The 24,418-nt window shown below is 39.9% G+C and overlaps 2 protein-coding genes across 3 annotated transcripts in view; both read right to left on the minus strand.

The window, feature by feature from the left end:
• Positions 1-24,418, minus strand: part of LOC139473179 (uncharacterized) — a 93,305-nt gene that overhangs the window by 20,173 nt on the left and 48,714 nt on the right.
• Positions 301-14,559, minus strand: LOC139473182 (uncharacterized). 2 transcript variants are annotated; one of them, XM_071255696.1, is made up of 4 exons: positions 14,442-14,559; positions 3,810-3,862; positions 2,791-2,832; positions 301-1,969 (listed from the first exon to the last, which is right to left on the minus strand). In XM_071255696.1, exons 2-4 carry the CDS (start codon positions 3,826-3,828, stop codon positions 849-851), a joined length of 1,182 nt encoding a protein of 393 aa, XP_071111797.1. In that variant the 5' UTR covers positions 3,829-3,862; positions 14,442-14,559; the 3' UTR covers positions 301-848. The 2 variants fall into 2 exon arrangements, with proteins under 2 accessions (XP_071111797.1, XP_071111798.1); XM_071255697.1 differs by lacking the exon at positions 2,791-2,832.

Consider the following 24,418-nt stretch of genomic DNA (forward strand, 5'->3'; position numbering starts at 1 on the left):
ACAACGCCAATGTAATTAAAAAAAACCCAGCTGATCAATATTGTAAGCAACGATCAACACCCCCACCATTTTGTGGCCGCATGGGGGACATGAAGGGGGGTGGCATGATTCACAGGATTGACAATTGATTTCCTACGTGTATCCCCGTGGGGCATGATTCATAGAATTGACAATTAACTTCCTACCTGTATTTGTGTCTTCTCCAACCATGCAGTATGTCATGACTTCCTGGTCAGACTGGTATGGGCTGGACCCGACTGAGGTGTCACTACTGCTGTCGAACATGGTGCTACTTGAGTACACCTGATGGTGCTACCTGGGCACAGCTGGTGGTACTACTTGAGTACAAATGATGGTGTTACTCGAGAACAGCTGATGGTGGTACAGCTGATGGTGCTACTTGAGTAAAGCTGATGGCGCTACGTGAGTACAGCTAGTGGTGTTAGTTGAGTACAGCTGATGGTGGTACAGCTGGTGGTGCTACTTGAGTACATCTGATGGTGCTACTTGAGTACATCTGATGGTGCTACTTGAGTACAGCTGATGGTGCTACTTGAGTACAGCTGATGGTGCTACTTGAGTACAGATGATGGTGCTAATTGAGTACAGCTGATGGTGCTACTTGAGTACAGATGATGGTGCTACTCGAGTACAGATGATGGGAAAAGTTAACTATTGGAAAGTTGATCCCTCTTATCATATAGTTTTGTAGAGAGGTTTATGTCACTCTGAATCTGAATGCGTGCATCTATTATATGAAACAGATGAAGAGGTTTCACTGGTCTTGTTCAGGTAGGAAAATCACTGGAGGGGAAATTCCTCTTTCTTTGTTTTTGAACGATTTCACGTCATGGACACACCTGAAGCTTTGGAAATGTTGCATTCAAAGCACGAGTACTTGATAATTTCTGAAGCCATTCATCATTGCTCATTCTTCTTACAGTTTTGCTTTTTTCATCGAGAATGTAGGATCTCGGCCCTTGTCTATCATAAAAAACAACCCCATCGCAATATCGAATCGCTACTTCCAAAACAAATAGCTCAGACTGTTGGATAGGGTAAAAGTCTATGTTTATCAGGTTTCTAGGAGCGTCTGTAAACTTGCCCTGCTTTGTCAGTATAGACAGATCAGTCTCAACCTTCCTGTAGATACTCTCTATCAAGGATGCCTGACTCACGTGTAGCTTGAAACCAACAATGTCTGCAACCTTTGTTTGATAACCTCCCCCTGTGACAACTTTCTTTTCGTTAACACCCAAGTAGTATGACCCGCCTTGAGCCAGCTTTGACATAGAAGTTATATTGTCTTTCAGCTTAAGAGTGTGCCAGATATGATCAGTCAGTTTTCCCACATTAGCTCGTTTCCGCTGAATCTCTTCAGTGTTGTCTTTAAATGCTTTCAACTGTATATGTCGACTCTCATGAAACGTTTTCACATTATCTGGCAGGTTCCTAAGAGAAGCTTGGTTCTTCGTATTTGTTTCTGTTTTGTTCAATACTTCCAAAAGGTTCAGTGATGTTACAACCAGGTTCTCATTATCATTGTTTGCCTTAGTGTTGAAATCAACTGTTGCTACACCAGCTGTTTTGTTAACGTCAACTACAAGAAAGTCACACGCGCCTGTGAATTTCGGTTTCTCGCTGAGGAAATAACGTTCATATGAGTCAGTATACAGTTCCCCACCTTCCAGTAAGTTTGTGAATGTCTTAACTACAAATTCATCAAAGTATTCGAGACACTTATCTTCTGATGATATCCCCTCCAAGTGTACCAGCAACACTCCCCCGTCACTGTTACGTAAAGCTGACACTGCTTTTGCTACTTTTCCCAGAACTGATGATTTTTCTTTGCTTTTCTTTCCCCTAATGATGGTGTATTCTGCATGTAGTTGTATCTTAGCGTGTTGACGACCTCCCTTGTGTTCGTCTTCGTACCTGTGTCCTATTGACGCGCAGACTTGGCATCCAACTGCAACATAATATTGCCATGATTAAACTACGACCATCTGCATATCACTGAGTACCAAACATATTCATGATATACTATTTCGAACTGGAACAGGTACTAGGAACTGGTTTATCAAATAATTCAGTCCCATTCACCCAGCAATACAATACACAATTTAGTAGAATATTTCAACATGAAAACATGTTGCAAATATTGCATTTGAAAATGACCGTGTGCACATGGTAGTAATGGAAAGTTCCCATTGGACTTCATTTCCCACCAATGCGACCTGCAGGGCATTTAAAGTCCTGAATATATTAGTCCTTCACCAGTTCATAAAACAGTGATAATACAACAGACACAAATGTATAGCAAATTTAATTAGCAGTTTAAAACAATAGATTATTGTATAACAATACTGATTATGGAAACTTATCCAACACCTAGTTGGATAAGGATAGGTTGTCATAACCCATTGCTAGCGGTAAGGGGCAAATACATTCGCTCGGGTGGCCAGGCTTTCCACATTGCGTATTATCATACAGCGGGTATGTGAATTGTATACTCATGATTTCATCCACTGGTTTGTCTAATCCAGGCTTGACGGTTTTCACATACACTATATTTGTGGTAATCACTTCATATTTTACTTGATCATATTTTCTAAATACAATAATCAGAATATATGTCTGACAAGACAATCAAAGTATTGTAGAACCAACGCCTGGCATATTCTTACCTTAAAATAAATAAAGCGAGAAGACCCTTTACATATTCAATAGAAAGCATTCATTAATGCATTCATACATATCACCTACATCCAAGTTTTTAAGTGCTAATACCTGTCAACTCTTCTTCTTCACTCTCAAAGATGTACATGCCATCTATGAAAAGACAAGAGATGCATTTGAAACATCGTCATGAAGTATACACCCTTTAGTTATATTTCATAAGTAGATGCCCCAAAAAGATGCTTTGGTCAAATAAACTTCCAGGTTAATGCATGATACTTCTCAACTCACAAACACGTATATTTGTAACTGTGGACGTTCCTGTTGTCTTTGGTCTTGAAACGTCACATGCTACCGGTAGGCAATATGGAGACATGGTTGCAGTCAACTCACGACAGGTACTACCGGAAGACCATATGGACACATGGTGGCAGTCAACTCACGACAGGTACTATCGGTAGGCCATAAGAACACATGGTGGCAGTCAACTCACGACAGGTACTATCGGTAGGCCATAAGAACACATGGTGGCAGTCAATTCACGACAAGTACTATCGGTAGGCCAAATGGACACATGTAGCAGTCATCTCACGACAGGCGCTACCGGCAGGCTATATGGACCCATGGTAGCAGTCATCTCACGATAAGTGCTTCCGACAGGCCATATGTACACATGAAGGTAGTCATCTCACGACAAGTGCTACCTGCAGGCTATATGGACCCATGGTAGCAGTCATCTCACGATAATGGCTTCCGGCAGGCCATATGTACACATGAAGGCAGTCATCTCACGACAAGTGCTACCGGTGGGCTATAGATGAGTCAGTGAGTGAGAATGGTTTTACGCCGCTTTTAGCAATATTCCAGCAATATAACGGCGGGGGACGCCTGAAATGGGCTTCACACATTGTACCCGGGTCTTCGGCATGACGAGTAAACGCTTTAACCACTAGGCTACCCGACCGCCCCGCTATATATACACATGCTGGCATATGTTCGATGGCTAAGAATAACCTTCAGTTTATTCATGTATGTTACTCAAGTAGGAATACAAAAAAGCATTTGAGTTCATTTCTTTGTTTGTCACTTTAACTGCCAAATAATCAGTTTGTATATAAAAAAAAGCTCACCATGACAAGCACCGTTCATTCTTCTGCATTATGTTGATTTACCTCACCACAACCTGAAATGTAATTCATATTAGAGAAATGAATTTGTCGTCAACAAGATTTTAAACCAGAATTATATACACATATTTTTGTACATCAATTATTTACATATTATGGGTGATGTACCGATTAACTTGATTTCACTCCTGTAGGGGTAGAATTGGTCCCTAGAAATATTTATGTGCTTGTCAGGCTACGGTGACTTGGTTGAGTGCGGCGTCCCGCGTTGCTCATTATATCAATCACTGGTTTATCCGACCAAAACATGGTTATTTACAGACAACAGTGATATATGTATGGAATATTAAAGAAAATGGAATGACGAAGACATTCACTCCCATACAAAAGAGAAAAAGGAACAAGATGGCAAATTAACATTTACATGCCAAATGTCAAAATGTTAAATACAGGGAGCCAATCATACACTTTAAATTTATAACTCTAATATCTAAAACTGTAAATGCATTCTGAACCACGTTTTGAACAAGTCTAATGATTTCTACAAAAAGAATAAATTTTCAGACATGTTTCTCAATATCGCGTATGGAAGTCACGAATGACACTATCAGTTCCAGAACATTATTGTCTTTTTTACTATCCCAAAAGTGAAACTGTGCATTGGAACTATGAAAATAACTAAAAATTCATAAATAATAATAACATGAGATTTAATCCCAGATATGTGAGTAGTAATGGTTACAATTCGGAGGACCTTGCCCAATGAAATGTTTTGACGTTGGATGCACGTGAGTGAAAATCATGCTAAGCACGTTGCGATGCATGCAGGTCTGTAATTGAGATGGCAACATAAAGCCTACACTTAGGCATTCAAAACGTTCACATTTCCACCTGCTTTACACGACTCCACAGACTACGACGCCATGCCAAGATTGACTACAGATGAATGTAACATGACACTAGGTATGTTGTGATCTGGTACCACTCATCGCAAGGCGGCACAATGGGTTAGTTGCCATCGTAACGCGATATCAGCATAAGCCCGTTGATATGCACATCGGAATGACGTGATAGACAGGTCACTTTTAGGTAGACCGAGAGTTACCATCCCTGCTCAAGACCAATGGATCCGACTAACTCATCTGCGCAATCGGCTTCAAACTGCCACAACAGCCGGGAGCATTCCCAACTATAGGCGGATACATCCCCAGACCGTCATTAACCACTTAAGAAATTACGGTTTAGGTCCACCCATGCCTGCAATACGTTCTATTTTTGATTCAACGTCATCGCCAGGGTCGTCACCAATGGTGCCGACGGCATCTCAAGCATCGTCTATACTGGAATAGACGTGTGATGTTCACTGACAAGTGTCGTCATCAGAAGGCTGTCAACGTGTCTATCGACGTCAAAATGACCTCTACACAGATGCATGTGTTGTGGAGAGGAATCGCTATGGCGGAGGCTCTGTCATGGTCAGGGGACATCACAGCACGTTACAGAGCACATGTGATTTTCGTTGATGGTAATTTGAACGCCATTAGATACCGAGATGAAATCTTAAGAACTGTTGTTCTTCCTTTCATCCAACGTCATGGTCCCGGCATCATCCAACTGCAGGACAACGCAAGTTCACACAAAGCACGCATCGTTCAGCAGTGCCTCCAACAAAAAGGTGATCATCCTCCCTGGTCAGCAAATTCACCGGACCTTTCACCGATTGAACAAGTCTCTGACGACATAGATCGTCGACTTCGACGTCAACCAAATCCACCTGCAACACTTTTGGTTGGTTGGTTGTTTAACGCCGCACTCAGCAATATTCGAGCTATATGACGGTGGTCTGTAAATAATCGAGTCTGGACCAGACAATCCCGTGAGTGATATCATGAGCATCGATCAACGCAATAGGGATCGATGACATGCTTCAACCTAGTTAGCGAGCCTGACCACCCGATCCCGTTAGTCGCCTCTTACGACAAGCATAGTCGCCTTGACGGCAAGCATGGGTTGCTGAAGACCTATTCTACCCTGGATCTTCACGGGTACGCTTTTGGATCTGCAGACAGAGTTGATTAGCATCTGGGATGACATCCCATAAGCTTGTCATGTCAGACTAGTGTCATCCACGAGACGTCGATGCACAACTGCAGTACGTCATATTGAGCCTGTGCATTAGCCTGTGACTGGTTTGATCCCTATGTGATCTGAGGATCTTGATCTAAATATAGCATGATAAGTTCACATGTAGTAGCTTTGGCAACTTGATACTATTTAACACTCGCATTACCAACTATGTAGAGCGATGCAGGATTATACGTATATGTATGCATGCAATATTATAACAGAGGCGTGTATGGGGGTGGGTGAAATGTTATTAAGTAGTACATCCTTCACATATCCCGTGACATATCCAATACAGTAGATATGTCTCAAGTTGAGAACATTCTGAGGAATGAACTGGGCATGAAAAAGGTTTCAGCACTCTGGGGTCCTGAATATACATACGCCAGGTTCATCATCTTTCGTAAAGATGTAAACGAAGCAGTCCCATCTGATCGAGCGATTCAGCCAGTGACTAAACAAAAATCAAAGCAGTGGAAACGTCTAGTGAAGTTTGTTCCATCAGCTGACACGGTGATGGTTTCGAATTTCTGGAAATGTATCTTACTGGAGGACTACCTCCCGAAAGATCACACCATTGTGAGCATTCACCAGACTTCAATGAGGATGAGGATGATCATGATGACACTTACCTACCAGTCGATGAAGAACTCAATTATGTATCGGACGCTTTTATACATAGTGCGTCTGAGGATCAAATAGTGAATCGTCGTGGCTATAAACTTCTCGTTTTATGTATGCCTCAGCGCAATAGTGATTACGTGAATTCCATATCACTTACAGTGTGGATGACAGATCTATGAAATACTATGAGCATCTTTGTCACGAAAAACAATCACTTGCGTTTATTTAATGAAGTAGATAGGCCTATTACATATCCAGAAATTAGCTTCGCAATTTCAAACATTTCTTGTGGTAGAGTGCCTGGGGTCATTGGTGTTCCTCAGTGATGCATTGATTATTTAGTCGTTTTATTAAATGCGTTTCTGTCGACAGGTGTACACCCGGAACCGTGGACAAGAGGGATTATCATATCAATACACAAGAAAAGTGATGTAAATGCTCCCTAACACTTTAGACCAATGACAAACTTTGAAGTTGCCAGTAAAATAATTTTCAAGGTGATATGTAATAGGTTATATAATTGGGTAGAAGTTAACAAAGTCTTGGTTCCGGAGCCAATTAGCTTCAGAAAAGATTTTCAGACAGGAGACAATATTTTTGTTTTATCCACAGTTATTACTAACTTTTTGTTGTTGTTGTATCTTTGATGTTAGACAAGGGTCAGTTTTCAGCACTTCTTTCTTTCACTTTATGTGAGCGACATTGTGGACTTTTTAGGGGAGGACGAGCATCGAATTATAGAGCTTTGAATCTTTGAAATATTTGCAGACGATATGATACTAACAGACAGTATAGCCATCGGTCTACAAAGAAGAATTAACAAATGTGTTTTGTATTGTAATAAATTACAGCTCAAGGTTAACGTTGATAAAATAAAGATAGTTGTTTTAAGAAAAGCTGTCAGACAAAGAAAATATAGGATGGTGATGGTAACCCCCTGGAACTTCCAAATATCATGGTGTTCACTTTTCAAGTACCGGGTTGTGGGTACGTGGCACAGACAATATTGTCGGAGCAAGCGCTTAAAATTATGAATATTGTTGGATCTCACCTAGTAAACTTTAGAAATGTTCCTTCTCATGTCCTATTGCAAATATTTGATATTAAAATATTTCCATCCCTGACCATGGAGCAGAGAAATCTTCGGATTTTATTCCTCCTCAGACGTTACACGCGTTTATGATAATTTTGTAAATATTTCTTCCATCTTGGCAGCACTACACCTACTTTAGTTGCAAGGTATGAACTAGGTCGTGCTCTCTACGAGTTAGTATATATATAAAAATCATCAAATATTGTATTAGACTATTACAGCAGGAAGATAATATTATTTTACATCAAGTATTTTCTTATCAATACGGGTGCACGGGTGGCCCAGTCGTCTAGGGCGCCGCGATTCGCTGTGCAGAGTTGCGTCCTTTGGGCACGCCAAAAACCTATGATTGTGGGTTCGAATCCCGGTTCGCCCCGATTATGTTTCTAGGTTTGTCAGCACCATACCCATGCTCGTAGGTTTCACCGAAGTGGTAAACGTCTGAGACCTGCATCACTTCGGGCTTTCCTCCCACATTAAGCTGACACGCCGCAATATAACTGGAATACTGTTAAAAGTGGCGTTAATCCCAACTCACTCACTCTTATCAATACAGTTTAGAAAAAACGAGGTTCCGATTGCTGGTCAATGCGTGTATAGCTGTGTATGGGGAAACCAAAATGTTGGCTGTAAACAGATATTTTTGTATTTATTTAAAGAAAGACTTGTAGCAATTGACCATCAAGAATGGTTTGATAATATTTAGCCTTGAATTGGAATGAAACTTGAATTGTATAAATTAGTCAAATTTGAATATTGCTTTGAAGTGTATTTATCGGCAGTGGGTATACCTGCGTACAGAATTACTTTGGTAACGTTCCGATGTTCAGACCATATTCTTATGATTGAAAAGGGCAGAAAGTTTGGTACACCAAGAAATGAGTGGCCTTGTCTAGGACGTGTTACACCAGTAATTGAATCTGAGTGTCATTTTTGTCTCGAATGTCCATTTTATCATGACTTGAGATGTAATTTTCATCTTTTGCCATCGTCACGCAGAATATTTGTCATAAATTGTTTAGCAAAATGTGTTTCCATTCGTATGAAACAGCGTTGTAAACTCTTGGTTCAAGATGCATCTGTATAACCACATATTGAACCTTTTCCTGTCCATGTTCTGTATAATGGGCCGGTGGCCTCCTTACTGAACTCAACTCACTCACTCTATTCACGAGATTTGGCACCGTAAGATTTCTAAATGTTCCCAAACCTGACGGAAGAACTGTCTGGCGAGCATTATGCAAATGACGATGACGTCATTTCTTCTGCAATTTCACCAGACCGAAGTATTCTAAACCAGTGGGATACAGGTACTTCGGCATCGTTTGCAGAAGTGTGAAGAACTTGGAGAGGGTTATGGTGAAAAATAATTCCATCAATGCAGTCCATCTAGGTTTCATCAACCTCTCGTAGGATATGTGATGCAAATGATGTTGTGCCTATGTTGTCATAAGCGTATCAACTGGCCAAATAATGTTTTAACTTTATAGTGAAAATGAGTTAGATCCGTGAATCAATGTAATCCCAGGGTATCTATGAACACTATGTGTATTTAGTAGTTCATAAATCATACCCAGGAATGTACAGCATGAACAAAGAAGGACGCCTCACTGTCAGTGATGACGTCTTATATCAGCATATTTTCTTAAACATAGGATTTATTGAAACTGACAATATGGCGCTAGATCTCCTCGTTTCTGAATCGTGTGATGTATAAATCCCCCAATACAAATAATGCGAACTCATGTCAAACCCATTTACGCTTACTGAGACTATATTTCAAGAAATCGAGTTCACTTTGAAAGAACAAGACTTAACATTCATGTCATAACGATTGAGTCTCTGTCTGTCTAAATTACGTCTTGTCCCTATCTTGACGACACAATTTTAACTTCGTTCTCAGGAACGTACATTGTACATGCATGTAACAACCCTCGCCTAATACATAGCATAGTGAAGGTGTGGAAAGGACCCCATTTTGCCCAGTGGAAATTTCAAACGAAAACTAAGTTTTAAAATTCTTGATTACGTTTTGACAGTTGATATCATGAGATACCTTTTTATGGCTCAAAAGAGTGAGAAAGGCCAATTTTCGACCTTCGAGAGAAAATATAACTTTGTGCAACTACGTGACTGAAGCTGAATATTTACCATATGTTCGTATTGTGGTTATCTATGTTGTTACTGACATCATGAGGTACCTTATACGACAGCTTCGGTAATGAAAAAAGTTCACTGAAATCCTCAAATGACAGTCTTTCATAACACATTTTAGCATTACCTCTAATAATTGAGCATAGCCACACCCGTTACAGTTGCACTAGTCATTGCCCGACATGGGTACCATGTGTGAAGCCCATTTCTGGTGTCCCCCGGAGTGATATTGCTGGAATATTGCTAAAAGCGGCGTAAAACCATACTCACGAATTCAGTTATAATTCTTTATTCATGTACATGTGTAGGCCAGCGGCCCATTGTACAATATTCGGTCCATCATTAACATTTATAGGGTTAGTGTTTGGAGTCTAACATTCATGGCATGGTATATAAAGTTGCAACATTTCTAATTACAGTTTCATTGTTTACCGCCATAAGCATATTGAATTTAGCAAGAGTAGGATGTACAAAATACTTCTGTGGTAAATACTGAAGACGAAGTTCATCATAAGCGTTACAAATTAATAAAAAATGATATTCATTCTTGACATATCTTTGGTTGCAACTATTGCACAATCTCTGCTCTCGTGGAGTATTAACGTATCTACCAGTCTCAATATGGAGAGTGTGGGAGCTACAGCGAAACTGGGCTAGTGCAACACGAAATTTGTTGATAGTGATAGCAGACAAATACAACTCTAGACTGAATGAATTTTTGAAAAGTGTATAATGGAACATTTTAGAACTATTTGCTAAAGACCAATGCCAGTCCTGTTCGTAAGCAAATTTTAACCGATCTTCACATTCGGAAATAAATTATTCGGGGCAAATAACATATGGGTTCTCCCATATATATCCAAATCCAAGGCTGTATAAAAGAGTTTTGACTTTTGTAGCCCAATTAGTTTTACCATGTGTGGCTAGCTGAAATAACATATCATAACTTTTCTTAGGATATCGTGAATTTGGTAGGGACATAAGTTTACACCAATATTTTATACAGTGTTTATACGCAGATATGTACAGTGGGTATCTTCCACACTCTCCTCGCACAACATGATTGGTAGTAGACGTTTTAACATCTAGCAGACGTTTACAAGCAAGCATGGATACTTTCTATTTCTTAGCAGTTTTCAAAACTCCACATTTCAGCCCCATATAACATAATTGGAGCAATTTTAGTATCGAATATTTAAAAAAATACTTTCAGTGGAATAGGTTTAAGTGATGAAAGGGATTTTAGAACCGAGAACAATACCCGTTTAGCCTGTAATGAAGCATTGTAAGTATGTTTCGACCATGATAAATTCTTTGAAAATAAAACTCCCAAATATTTGTACGATGATACACATTCCAACTGACAACCACTGAAATACCATTTCTCAGATCTAGAAAGTACACCACCATTCTTAAAAACTACTATTTTCGACTTATCAAGATTTACCTTAAGGAAATAATTATGGCAATAGTGTTCGAGTACATCGATGCGTTTTGGAGGCCATATACAGTATCTGATATAAGAATTACATCATCAGCAAAGAGTAGCAGCAATAGTTGAATTATGTCTGGATGGAGCTGGATTCCGGGTTCACAGTTAGCCTTAATTTCAACAGCTAGATCATTGATAAACAATGAAAACAAAAACGGGCTCAGTACACAGCCTTGACGGACACCCAAGTCACAATCGAATACATCTGAGAAGTTATTGTTAAACTTTACACAGGAACGTACAGTCGTATATATGGATTGTATACATTTAAACATTTTAGGTGACACACCACTGTTATTCAAAACTATCCATAGTTTTGATCTGTTTATAGAGTCGAACGCTTTGGAGAAGTCTACAAATAAAGCATATAGTTTACCTCGCTTCTTCCCCAGATAACGCTGTATAACTGACTGTAAAATAAACATATTATGAATTGAGGAATAGCCACAACGAAATCCTGCTTGCGACTCCATAACTTTATGATAGGCATCACACCAAGCCTGCAACCTTCTATTTAGAACAGAAATATATAACTTGCTAAAAATACTTAATACTGTAATCCCTCGGTAGTTATCGGGTGTAATGGTACAATTTGGCCAGTCAACCAGGAAATCGGAAAATAAGTGGAATCAAACATAACGTTAAACAGACAGGTAATATAGGGAACTAACACTTCGCATGCGTATTTGAACATTTCAGCAATAAGTTTATCACTGCCGGCAGCTTTGCCTGTTTTCAATTTGTTAATTGCCTCAATTACCTCCTGCTGTTCAATTGGCGAGTCTAAGATAGATTGAGTTAAGTCATCAAAATTGTTATCTGGCACAGTGTTATCTTCATCCCCCATTTCTGAATCGAACAACCCCTTAAAATGTGAAAACCATTGCTCAATATTTATATTTGGCTTAGGACGGACAGTAGTAGCAGACAGACGTTTCAAATTTGCCCAAAATATTTTACTGTTATCCAAGTTAGTCAAAATTGTACTCTGTACATTGTCTTGATATAACTTCTTTTTTTCACGGATAACATGTGTATAAGTATTTCTTGCCTTAATATAGTTACAAAGTGATGACGAATCTTTTCGTGATCGGAAAACCTTAAGAAGCCTATATCTTTCACAGCGGTGGTATTCACACTCCTTATCGAACCATGGCTGTTTACTTCTAGAAATATAAGAAGGGCGTTTCACACATTTCGCAGCGGTACATAAAACATCTGAAAATACCTCAACTGCTTTATCAATTTTACCTGAAGCGATAAAATCTGAACACTTGTCAAGCATTGAAACAGAATTTGTAGACAGTAAACTGTCTCTAAAAGTTTGAGTTTTGTTCTCGTTCCACACAAAGCGGTAGCTGTCCCCGGGTCTCGTGCAACACGCTCAGGTCTCTCGATCCAGCATTGGCACGTGCGTGAAATGAACATGTAACTGGCATATGGGTCGACTCTGTTCTATTTGCAATGTCAAACTGTTTGCACAACATAAACAATGAAGGGGATGCAACAATATAGTCGATTACGCTTGTGCCATTGTGGCTGATGAAGGTATAGTCACCGTTTGCCGCGTCTGATCCACATCGGCCATTGAAAATGCACAAATTCAAAGCACTACATACGTTTAGTAAAATCTTACCAAGGCGATTAACAGTAGTATCACAAGAGAAACGTTTGGTGATCACGTTGCCATAAATATCAGAAGGTTCCTGGATGCCAAGCCTTTCAGCAATATCACTCTCTGCGGCATCGGGCTTATTACCGGTTCGGGAATTAAAGTCACCTCCAAGCATGATAAACATATCACCATATTTTTGTATAACATCTAACAAGGATTCAAATAATAAACTTATTCCACATTTTGTTGGTTTACCCCTGTACCAAGTTGACCCATCAGGATTGACATAAACACAGGCTACCAATACATCTTTTTCTAGCTTAAATACCGATTTATCCAAAATAACATATATCACATTCTGTCCAATAATGTGCTCTTTGACATACTTGACTAGAGACTTTCTAATAAGTACTACAATCCCCCCCGATAATCTCCCAAAAGATGACAATCTCTCTGCAGACAAAACATATGGCTGGTAATCACCAAGCTGTTGATCAAAATCACAGTCCTTGGCCCATGTTTCTGTGAGTCCAGTAAAGTCAAACTGTGTGATATATGAAACAAATTCATCGTCTAGAAGTTTATTAGTAATACCGGAAATGTTCCAGAACAAGAAATCTGAAATTGATTTAGTAACACAGCGATAATCCGGGCCTCGGCCACACCACTATTTATCATTAGTATCTGTGTCCTGCCTATCTGAATGGTGTTGGTAATCCTTAACTACAAGGGCACCATTCTTGTAGTAGCCTTGCTTGTTATTACGTCTCAAATCCTGGAGTACTTTCCTCTGGTGTGTGGTGAGATCACTGCCTATACCATATCCACTCTCCTTCAGTTTATCGCGCAGGCCTATTGCTCCCACTTTGCAGTCCATAGAATTGAATCGAACTATAATAGGTCTCGGGCGATTAGACTTTGCATAGCCAATCCTGTTGGCGTTCACAATGTCGGTTGCTGAAAATGGAGTACCATCATTATGGGTGTTCGGTGTACTCACTAATTCACTCACTAGTCATTGCTTGGATTAGCAGTTTGTTGTCCCGAATGAAACGATTCGACAAGTGGGCTTGCTGCATGTGCAATGTATATATATCACATGCACTTAGTATGTGCATTGTCGGGTCGCTCTTTCTCCAAGGAATATCATTTAAGCAGTGATTTCAAGAGTCAAGATAGGGGTCGGATTATATCAAGGTCCGTCAAAATCCGGTAATATATGGTACAGTTTGTGATGTTATAAGTCGTAAGCATATGTAGAGGTATTGTCGTCAACCTCATCTTGCATCGTTTGTTGCCTCGACACCAATGTCTTTTGGCAATGTAAATGAGACTCATTCGGTGACTTCTACAGGATTTTAATACTTCCTTAGTTTGACTTCTTAATCTGATACAAGCACCATTTAGGTGAGCATAGGTCTTTTGTATAGTAAGTCAAGTAATCACCAATACTATCACCACACCAACTGAAATCATCTTTCAGAGAAGGTGGTCAGGGAAGCTTAGCATGTTGAACATATTGGCTACACTTACCCTAATCGTACAAGGAAAAGTAATCCATTTTCTTCAGTATAGCAGTGTACAACGCCACAACCTCGACGCCAGCACACAGACCACGACCGCACTACACCTTCTTATTCCACATCTGAGTCACGGCAGGTGTACAGATTCAATTTCAATACAGCGTTGTGTAAGATCTGCACTGAATGCTGTCAGCCAAACGAGAAACCCCTGTCTGCATTGTGAAGTGTCTATATTCTGAATTGGTTGAACTGTAATGGTATGATATGTTGCTGCTATACGGTTATATGTAAGGCTGTTATAGGGTGAGCTCGTGGTTTACCCTTAGCAAAATTACGTCACAGTTCTTTCAAGAATATCTCCCTTCACGTAGGGACTATGTCTTGAAATCTACAAGCTCAAGATTACTTGTTAATGATAGTAACAAAACTGTAGGTGAGGTGAGGTGAGGTGAGGTGAGGTGAGGTGAGGTGAGGTGAGGTGAGGTGAGGTTAGGTGAGGTGAGGTGAAATTGGGTTTAACGTCGCGTCTAAGATTATTGCATGCGACGTGCATGCTCGTGTGTGTGTGTGGCTGCTTGTACTGATGCCGATTTATAGTGCTAGCCCACTGAGATACCATAACAGTTTAACATGAATACCCCACTCAGACACAGTATACTGACTCCGAGCCGACCAGTCCTTGTTTTAGCCCCTTAATGCCGAGCGCCAGACAGGGTAACAACAAGTACCATCTTTTAACGTCTATTGGTATGAAGAGACCGGGGATCGAACCCCGGACCTTCCGCTCTCCGGGGCGGAAGCTCTACCATTAGACCACGGAGGCGGTGTAACAAAACTGTACGTTTTCTCACTATAAACTAATTGCGGCGAGTATTGGCCACTCACTAAAATGGAGAGAAACCCCCTCCTGTTTTGTTCAGTTTGTGTACATGGACTCAAGATCTCATACAATGATAATACTGGTTGATTGAAACTGTACACGCTGGTGTAGCAAAGTCGAATGTGTTTAATAAAAAGTGTGAGTGGCGGATGCTACGTATATGGCTAGTGCAGGTGGTGCTTATTCCATTTCGCGATCACCTGGTGTCATCACTGATCATCATATAAGTTAATGCTTCACGGAATTGGCTTGTCATGGTATCACAGTTGCGTAGAACGATGCTCCAGGTGTCAATCATTGTGTTATCTGGTCCAGACCAGATAATTTACCGTCCTCCATCACATTGCTGGTATATTCCTCAATGTGGTGTTAAACAAACAAAAAAAGAACTTACAGAAATGATTGATATAAATATGATTATGAAATTACATGATTCGAAACACACAAAGAATGATTCTCTGTGAACATGTGACAGTGTTAGAATACCATATCATCAGCAACAATTACACACAAAGAAATCGGTTTGTACTTTTTCTACAGCATATAAATATACCGTTGTGGCATCGTGATGACATGACGTCACATTAATCAGTTTGACGTATTATGAACATGCCAATCAAACGCATCTTCCCGAGGCAAGAGAGTTAACTGACAATAAAAGTCCAGTTTCCACCCTTGCCAAACTTGGCTGGTATTATGGAGTTATATTTTGGCTGGACTAACGAGTCTATGCATAGCCCAATCAAAATCGCGCAACGAAATCGAAATCCTTTTCGCAATCTGTCGTGCAGATTTCGGTCGGTTGCAGGATTTGCAAAGCATGTGCACCGCCAACTCGTTGTCAACAGATATTTTCCGAATCTTTTCATTTTTTTAATCAAGGTGCTCCCGTGATTTGATTCACTTCGCGATGTAAGACCCGTTTTCTTACAATAGTGTCTTGACTGGGCGCCGCCATTTCGTTTGAAGCAAATACAAGTGATACGAGAGGTGGAATCTGATTGGTCCATGGGAGAGGCATAACTCGTAATAGCCACTGGTGGCGCTTAGATCGAGCACAGGAATTTAAGCCTTGTTCGGCTTTTTCGACTTTTAAAGTCAGTTAACTCTCTTGCCTCGGGAAGATGATCAAATGAAGTTTACAATAAGAGAGTATATATTGTAATGATAATTAGCATCATGTTGATTATGAATCATGAATGCCTCACAAATCGGAGGTCGTGCATATGATAATCATGCTGTTATGCCATTCTGCAATAAACATCTCCACAGAGAGATTGTAAGAATATGCACATTCACAGTATTCTATGCCAAAACCCATGAGTGAGATAAATCAGGCTGTGAAATAATATTCCTGCATAAGACATTCATGTATAAAGGATTCTTTTCATGTCTTTCGTGAACACCTTGTGTAGTCACTGTACAATAGTGATTCATAAACACATGCTCATGGTATAGTCGGAATCGTACAATCGACTCTTTTAGCAGTGGTTTCTAGTATTCAATATGCAAACGGTTTCCTCTTTTTGTTTAAAGGAGTGTTGTGACGAGGTGACCTGGTTCAAATATTTACGGTTTGAGATACAACAGGTTTAGTTACACTGTAAGAGTGAATGTTTGAATTGATATGTGTCTCGACAAAGACATACATATAATATGAATCACAAAACGTAGCCGTCTTATAAGTAGATACACAAACAGACTGGTGCATTACATATTTCACTCCATAGTTATCTGTTCGAAGGCGTACATATTTCTTTATACGCAGTCTGTGCGGCATTAACGAGTAACGCTGAATATGACTGAGGGTGTTTTATATTCAGAACGCATACATATATATATACATGTATGTGTCATATACTCTGCTAAAAAAGATAAGCAAAATTAGGTAAATCGTGAATATCTGTCAGAGTCTATACGAAATTAATACAAAAAAATGAATTGGTAATTTTTGCATGAATTGGGATTGATTTTTGTGGAAAGAGTGAGGTATCTCAGAATTTTGTTGAAATGATGGGGGAAATCGTAAAAACACAACCACGTGAGAGCCTGGCGCCGAAACACATCAACATGACATGTACGTGCAACATCACGTGTTGGGCTATAGAATCGTTAGGTTTTCATTTGCATGCCATCACAATCATACAGCCAGTGAACAGCGAAAACATGCTACGACTGACCGAGGCCCAACATAACAACGCCACTGGCCGACTGCGTATTCGCGCAAACGACCAGTTTGAGGGGTCATTTTGAAGGATCATCGCTGCATCTTCGGCTATACGTCAGTGTTGATAAGGCCAGAGAGTATGGCCACAACTGCGATGGCAGTTTAGTGACGAGTTACGTTTTATGCTTCGAACTTTATGCACTAAACCAGATGCAGGAAGTGAGTAAGTGAGTTAAAATTAACGTCGCATTAACAATATTTCAGCCATATAGCGACGAGACCACGTTAATGTATTCACAACATTAAGTGAGTCATTTAAGCAAAGTTATATTTAGAAACAATTTATGAAACATATTTGAGCATAACAATATCATATATACAGTTTTAACACGCGGGCTATAGGCCACCAGTAACCAAAGGTAGGCCACCTCACTGGGGATCATGGGGACTAACAGAACCTCGGCTTCCTGTATGATACCCATCAGGATTTATGTCACTTTAGCCACTGGTGGTTGCGGACAATGCGAGAAAATATTGAAAAATACTCGGCAATGAGTTAACTTAAAAACACTGGTTGATGATAGTTACATTGATTATGATAGGATTACGTGTCACACAGGGGGACAATAATTTTACGATTCTTTAACTCCCTGGTCAGAGTCTTCAATAATTTAAGTTGATAATAGCATCACACCAAAATGAAAAATAAAGCATTTAATTTTATTCAGATACATATTTAACATCGATTACACACATTCAATCAACTTAATATGAGATGCTCGGTGACTCGGGAAAAGAGATCTTTCCGTTTATGCTTTGATAATGTGAATTCCTTACGATTGCAAAGTCCACTCAGTCAAGCAATATATGCTTGACGGTGAATCTTTCATCACAAGTGAACACTTTGAGGGTTCCTCCTCATCTGTCTTAAGCAGATATTCGTGGGTAAACCGACTGTGGCTAATACGACATCGTCGTAAAACGACCTCGACATGTCAGCAGCATTGGCTATTGAGCTACCTGTTAAGTCTACATGACCTAGCTAGCAAAAGACGATGTCACATTGGCCAGTAGAAAGATCATTATAGAGTTCTAAAATGTCAAGGGTAATAGGGTTATATAGTGAGATACTTTTAAGTGCCTGAAGGCAATTCAACAAATCAGAGAAGAAGATGGATTTTTCAGATTGGTTTTGTTGTTGAATATTGGTCAAAGCTGTTAAGATTGCTTTGGCCTCAGCAGTAAAAATTGGTTGTATGCTTATTGATAAACCAAAGGATTTGTTTCAGATTTATTTTTAGTTGGGTTAGAGTGAGGTCTACCTCTGGCTACACCATCTGCCAGGGAGGGGAAGACAGAAGAGGGTAAAGTGATGTAATATAAACATCTATTTTAGCTGCAGTGATGTATGGTTGAATTCGGACACCAAGTTGTGGAATCAGATTGGACAGATTTCGAAACAGGTTTTCATAGTGAGGGTGGAAAACGCAATTGTATGCTGGATTTGATATATTTGAATGCAATTTAGTAATGTATTGCTGTTCAAATGAAGGTTCATCAGCCTCCACACACAAACTATCCACGAGAGAGGTCCTAAAAGCTCCAAGACCGAGCCTTAAGCATTGATGATGTATTGTGTCTACTTTTTCTAAATTGCTTTTGTAGGCTCCATCATAGACAGAGGGAACCAAAGTCTAGTTTGGAGCATATTAATTATCAGTACCAGTGGAGGAAGGTTGTCCGATCCCCTAGGAATTTGTTACGATTTTAACGAATCAAATAGATATTTGATGTGGAGTAAGAATGTCAGATGACAGTCAAATATGAGGCCAAGCAAGTTAGCCTCCTCTACTACCTTGATAGGAATACCATCTAAATATAAATCTCGATCCCTATGCGGTTTGTATTTACGACAGAAATGAATACAGTCTTTTTTTTAATTTAGAAAATTTTGAAGACCCATTTTAAACTTTTGCTGTCTTTCTATTGTATTCATATTCTTACCACGACAAGAAATGTTGAAATCGTCCACTAAAATGAACCATCATCGTCTCCATTAGCATTTACTATATCTGAAACTGTCAGGTTTTAGTTTTTCCGAATATAGTGTTTGGAACAAAGACCAATGGGCCTTTGCAAAGTTCCACCTTGTTGAAGGTTGTTCATCAGACGGATTAATAGTTGTTAGTATTGTTAGAAAATGGTCACTTTCACAAAGGTCATCATGGACCGACCATTGGATTTCATTTGAAATATTTGAATCTGTCAGTGAGAGATCGAGGGCAGAGTATGTGTCAGTGTCAGGATGCAGATATGTGTTATTATCATCATTGATGAGGCACAAATCATTGTTTGAAATAAAATCTGTGAGGACTTTCTCCTTATTTTTTGTATCAATACCCCCCATAGGGGATTATGGCCATTTAAATCGCCCATGATAATCATGGGCTTCGGGAGGTGATCGTACAAAGGCTGAAGGTGTGAGGAAGGTGGAGGATACAGTGAACACAGTGTAAACACTATATTCAAAGTAACGCGGACAGCAACATCTGGTAAAGTAGTATCAAGTGGAACAGGGCTATGGATTATGCCCTTCTTCACCTGGATAGAAGAACCTCCTGTAGCTTAACACCAGGAGGGGAAGACGAGTGGTAGGAACTACTGATGGATATCAAATAGATATGTGTTGTTTAGATATGTTTCCTGGAGACAAAAAGTTGACTGTTTAAAATCTTGAATCTTGTTATTGCTGCTTCTTTTTCAATTATTTCTTTTTCCTGTTTGTAAGTTTGACAACTTCTGGTTCTGGCCCTGTTATTGGTTTAGGAGTCTCCAACTCAACATTTTTGACGATTTTGGGATTTTGGGATGTAACAGCTGAGTTTTGGGGTGAAACGGTTGAAAGTGCCTGGACAGACTTGACCCATGTTCAGTCTGGCAGTCGATAGAGGCAGTGGTGACAGGAGGACAACAGGAGAGACAACAGCAGAGTAAGAGATAGTGGTTGCAGTGGAACCTACAACCCTCGTTTTAGCTTCAAAGTAGAGGTTTTCTTTATTCTTGATTTTCAGTATCTGAAAACCATGTTGCTACACACGGCAGTATTTACAAAATGCCACATGGTTCCAAGTTTGAACACTTCATATCCTTCCTGCAGACTGTGGCCTCGTGTTTGTCACGACAGCAGTAGCAAACAGCAGAGGCACGGCAGGACTTGGATCCATGTCCAAACTCTTGGCAGGTGCAGCACTGGAGTGGATTGGGGATATACACCTCCACTCCAATGCTGCAATAACCAGCTTTAATCGAGTGTGGAATCTTTGAATGATCGAAAGTAAAGAGGTAGGTGTTGGTTGGTTCAACAACACTATTCTTCTTGACAGCAAACCGCTTCACAGCTGTGACTGACTGTTGGACAAGTTCAGTGTGTGATGATCAGAAACAGCAACCTTGATGTTGACAAAATCTTTTAAGTCCCTTTGTCATGGAGCGATTACAACACTGCCATGACCAGCAATGAATCCCGTAGTGCACTTTTGGGGCATTTTAGGGCGTCGTGTGTTTCAGGGGGTTCTATCAGGACATAACCCTGACGAACTGAAACAGGTTCTCCTCCAGACTACCTCAATAACAGATCCAGCGGATCAACGCAATGAGAAGACGACTCCCAGCTGTCACACTAGCGGGAGGTGGTTGAACCAGATACTGACATCAATTGTTATAACAACTTTAATGATTTTCTTTCTAGGATTGCATTTGTACAATAACATTTTGTACAGTTTCCTACCATCCCTATAGTTATTCAGGATGCGTTTTGCCTCATGTCTTACCCTCGTTTGCACTGGCCATTACATTCTTAAAATGTCAACGTGTTCGACAGTTTTCATGTTTTTTTCGACATATGCTTATGACAAATTATTGATCTATGCATCGCTCCCAAACATGCAATTGCCATGAAATATAGTGACATATGACTGTTCTTACTACCGTAAGGTGTTGCGATACATTTTGCAAGGTGTATATCCATACATGCCCGTGTCATTTCTTCAAACAATTCAGTCTAATTATTATTAAGTATTACTATCCTTTACATTGGGGGAACATGACATAACATGTCACATCTAATGCAAGTGAATGAGTGTCATTGATATTCGAGCATCATCAGGGCGACCTGCAAAATACATTGGCATGATCAGCCATCTGTTATAGGGTATGACACGGAGCCTGATCACCGGATTATAAGTTTAGTTGCCTCTAACAAGAAGCATCTAAGTACTGCGGACCTATTCATAAACTGAAATATTTTGTATCATCGTCTATCAAGAATTTTGGAATGTATTTGTAGCCAGATCACAGTGTGCGCTAATTCCATCTCCATTCTGATGGTAACATCAGTCATGTCATAATATCATATACAGCCCACACAATTCTTTAAAGTCTCAAGCCTGGACTAGTGTAATAGTCTTCTGTTTAGTCTACACAAGAACAGATCCACAGACTGCAAATTCTTCAGAACACTGGATCCAGTATCATATCTTTGATGTCGAAACCCAGTTCTGAAAGCCTTACAATGGCTCCCCGTAAAGGCATGAGTGTTTTTCAATACCAGATTGCAATTTTCTTCCGACTACGTCGTTGAGCTCATGGACCAATAACTCCATCCATATTCTTTCGATCAGAGCATCAACACCCGGTGACAGTGCCTAAGATACAAACTCATGGTCTCATGATCAGAACATTAGTTGACGCATACCCCGGTTTCACTCCCAGGCCTCTTTCGATTCAGTCCGGAAAACCAATCTCTTCAGACGTCACTACTAGTACCGTGAAGACCCGTGAAGATCCGGGGTAGATTAAGTCTTCAGCAACCCATGCTTGCTGTAGAAAGCGACTATGCTTGTCGTAAGAGGCGACCAACAGGATCAGGTGGTCAGGCTCGCTGACTTGGTTGATGCATGTCATCGTATCCCAATTACACGGATCGATGCTCATGATATCAATCATCTGGTCCAGACTCGCGATTATTTACAAACCGCCGTCATATACCTGTAATATCCCTGAGTGCGGCGTCAAACAACAAACAAACAAACTTCTAATATCCATCGATGCTCATGATATCAATCATCTGGTCCAGACTCGCGATTATTTACAAACCGCCGTCATATACCTGTAATATCCCTGAGTGCGGCGTCAAACAACAAACAAACAAACTTCTAATATCCATCTGTTCCTACTCTCTACCTCTGCCGTATCGATACAATAAGACGCTATGTTTGATGCAAATATAGCAATACGATTGATAATAGTCTGTCGTTCGGCACAATAGCCAACACCGCGTAGACCACGGGGAATGTATTTGGTCCTTTAGCTTCTGTCATATGCAATGTATTTTCATATAAATGGCATATGCCTTATGAAATACAGAGAATATTGTAGATTGCCGTAAGCAATCCTGTCGTTAAATTTACCCACGAATATCTGCTTAAGACGGATGAGGACGAACCGCTACGTGTATTGTTTGTGGTGAAAGGTTCGCCGTCAAGCATTTATTGCTTGACTGTGTGGTTTTGCAGTCGCAAGGGATTCACATTATCAAAGCGTAAATCGGAGAGATCTCTATTCCCGTGTCAGTGGGCATCTCATTATCAGCTATTTGAAAGAAATTGGTATGTCTAATAAATTTTGAACATGTTTCTGGATAATTAAATGCTTGTTTTTCTTAAATTTGGCGTGATGCTATTATCAACTGACATTATCTAAGGCTCTGTCCATGTGGTTAAAGTATCGTAAAATTATTGTCCCCCTGTGTGACGCGTGATCCAATCATAATCGATGTAACTATTATCAACCAATGTTTTGAAGCAGGAAACTGAGGTACTGTAAATCCGCATGATCCCCAGCGAGGTGGCCTAGCTTTGGTTAGTTGTGTCCCATAGCCCGTGTTTTCAAACTGTATACATGATATGGTTATGCTCAAATATTTTCCATAAATTGTTTTGAATATACCTTTGCGTGAATGACTCCATTGTGAATATATTAACTAGGTTTCGTCGCTATTTGGCGGACAAAATGCCGATGCGATGTGAAATTTTAACTCACCCACTCACTCTTCTGTTTAACGCATCACAAGATGCAAGTATACCGAGTTTGTTTTTATGTAACTGACAACTGAAAGATCAGTTGTTAAATTGTATTGTGTCAATTTATCCATCAGTCATCCGGCAACGGTTTGTCAAAAGTAATCTGTGGTTGTGTAATTGTGTTCAATGACGACAGGGGTAAATAAAGCGACCAAACCCTTTCCATATCCAATAGAAATCACTTCATAAAGCAGGGTGAATTGTAGGATTCCGACTATATCATGAGCATGTGTTTTTGAATAGCTATAGTCACGATACCCGGTTTCGCGAAAAGGTGAGCGTATCCTTCCCCACCGCTGGCATCCGTCACAAACACATGCAACGGCAAGTCAATTGTTGACCTTTAATAAAACACGGAAACATATGGTACAAGTCAAAATAGGGAATTGCATCGGACATCATTTTTGTCACTGATGCGTCAAATTTGGAAATGTCCTCCACATGTCAACATTAATTTTCATATACCAATCAGCAGTTGTGTACAATGCGAAATTAATTTTTTAATATTCTTTTTTATGAACATAGTATTGCTTATTTAAAATATTTTCATTGGAAAACCAACCATATGATAAAATCAACTGAGAGGTATAGTTTCCTTTGCTCCTCAGTTTATATGGCGCTGAATCTAGATAAGGCTGACGGCGGTGTTATGAGGGTTGTAAAAGACTAGGCATATACTCAAGTACTTCGCGAGACGCCTTTGAAAAACATTCTTTAACTCTTTGTAATGCACCTACTTCAAAACCAACGATCTCAAAGGCACTTTCATTGTGCGATCATGGCGACGCTACACTGATCTG

This window comes from Haliotis cracherodii, unplaced genomic scaffold, assembly GCF_022045235.1.
Source record: "Haliotis cracherodii isolate W230 unplaced genomic scaffold, xgHalCrac1.p SCAF_27, whole genome shotgun sequence".
NCBI lineage: Eukaryota > Metazoa > Mollusca > Gastropoda > Lepetellida > Haliotidae > Haliotis > Haliotis cracherodii.

Excerpts from the sequence above, each read along its gene's own strand:
- LOC139473182 (XM_071255696.1), bottom strand. Across the intron at positions 1,970-2,790 it reads TGAAGAAGAAGAGTTGACAG|TTGGATGCCAAGTCTGCGCG; the intron begins GTATTAGCACTT and ends ATTATGTTGCAG.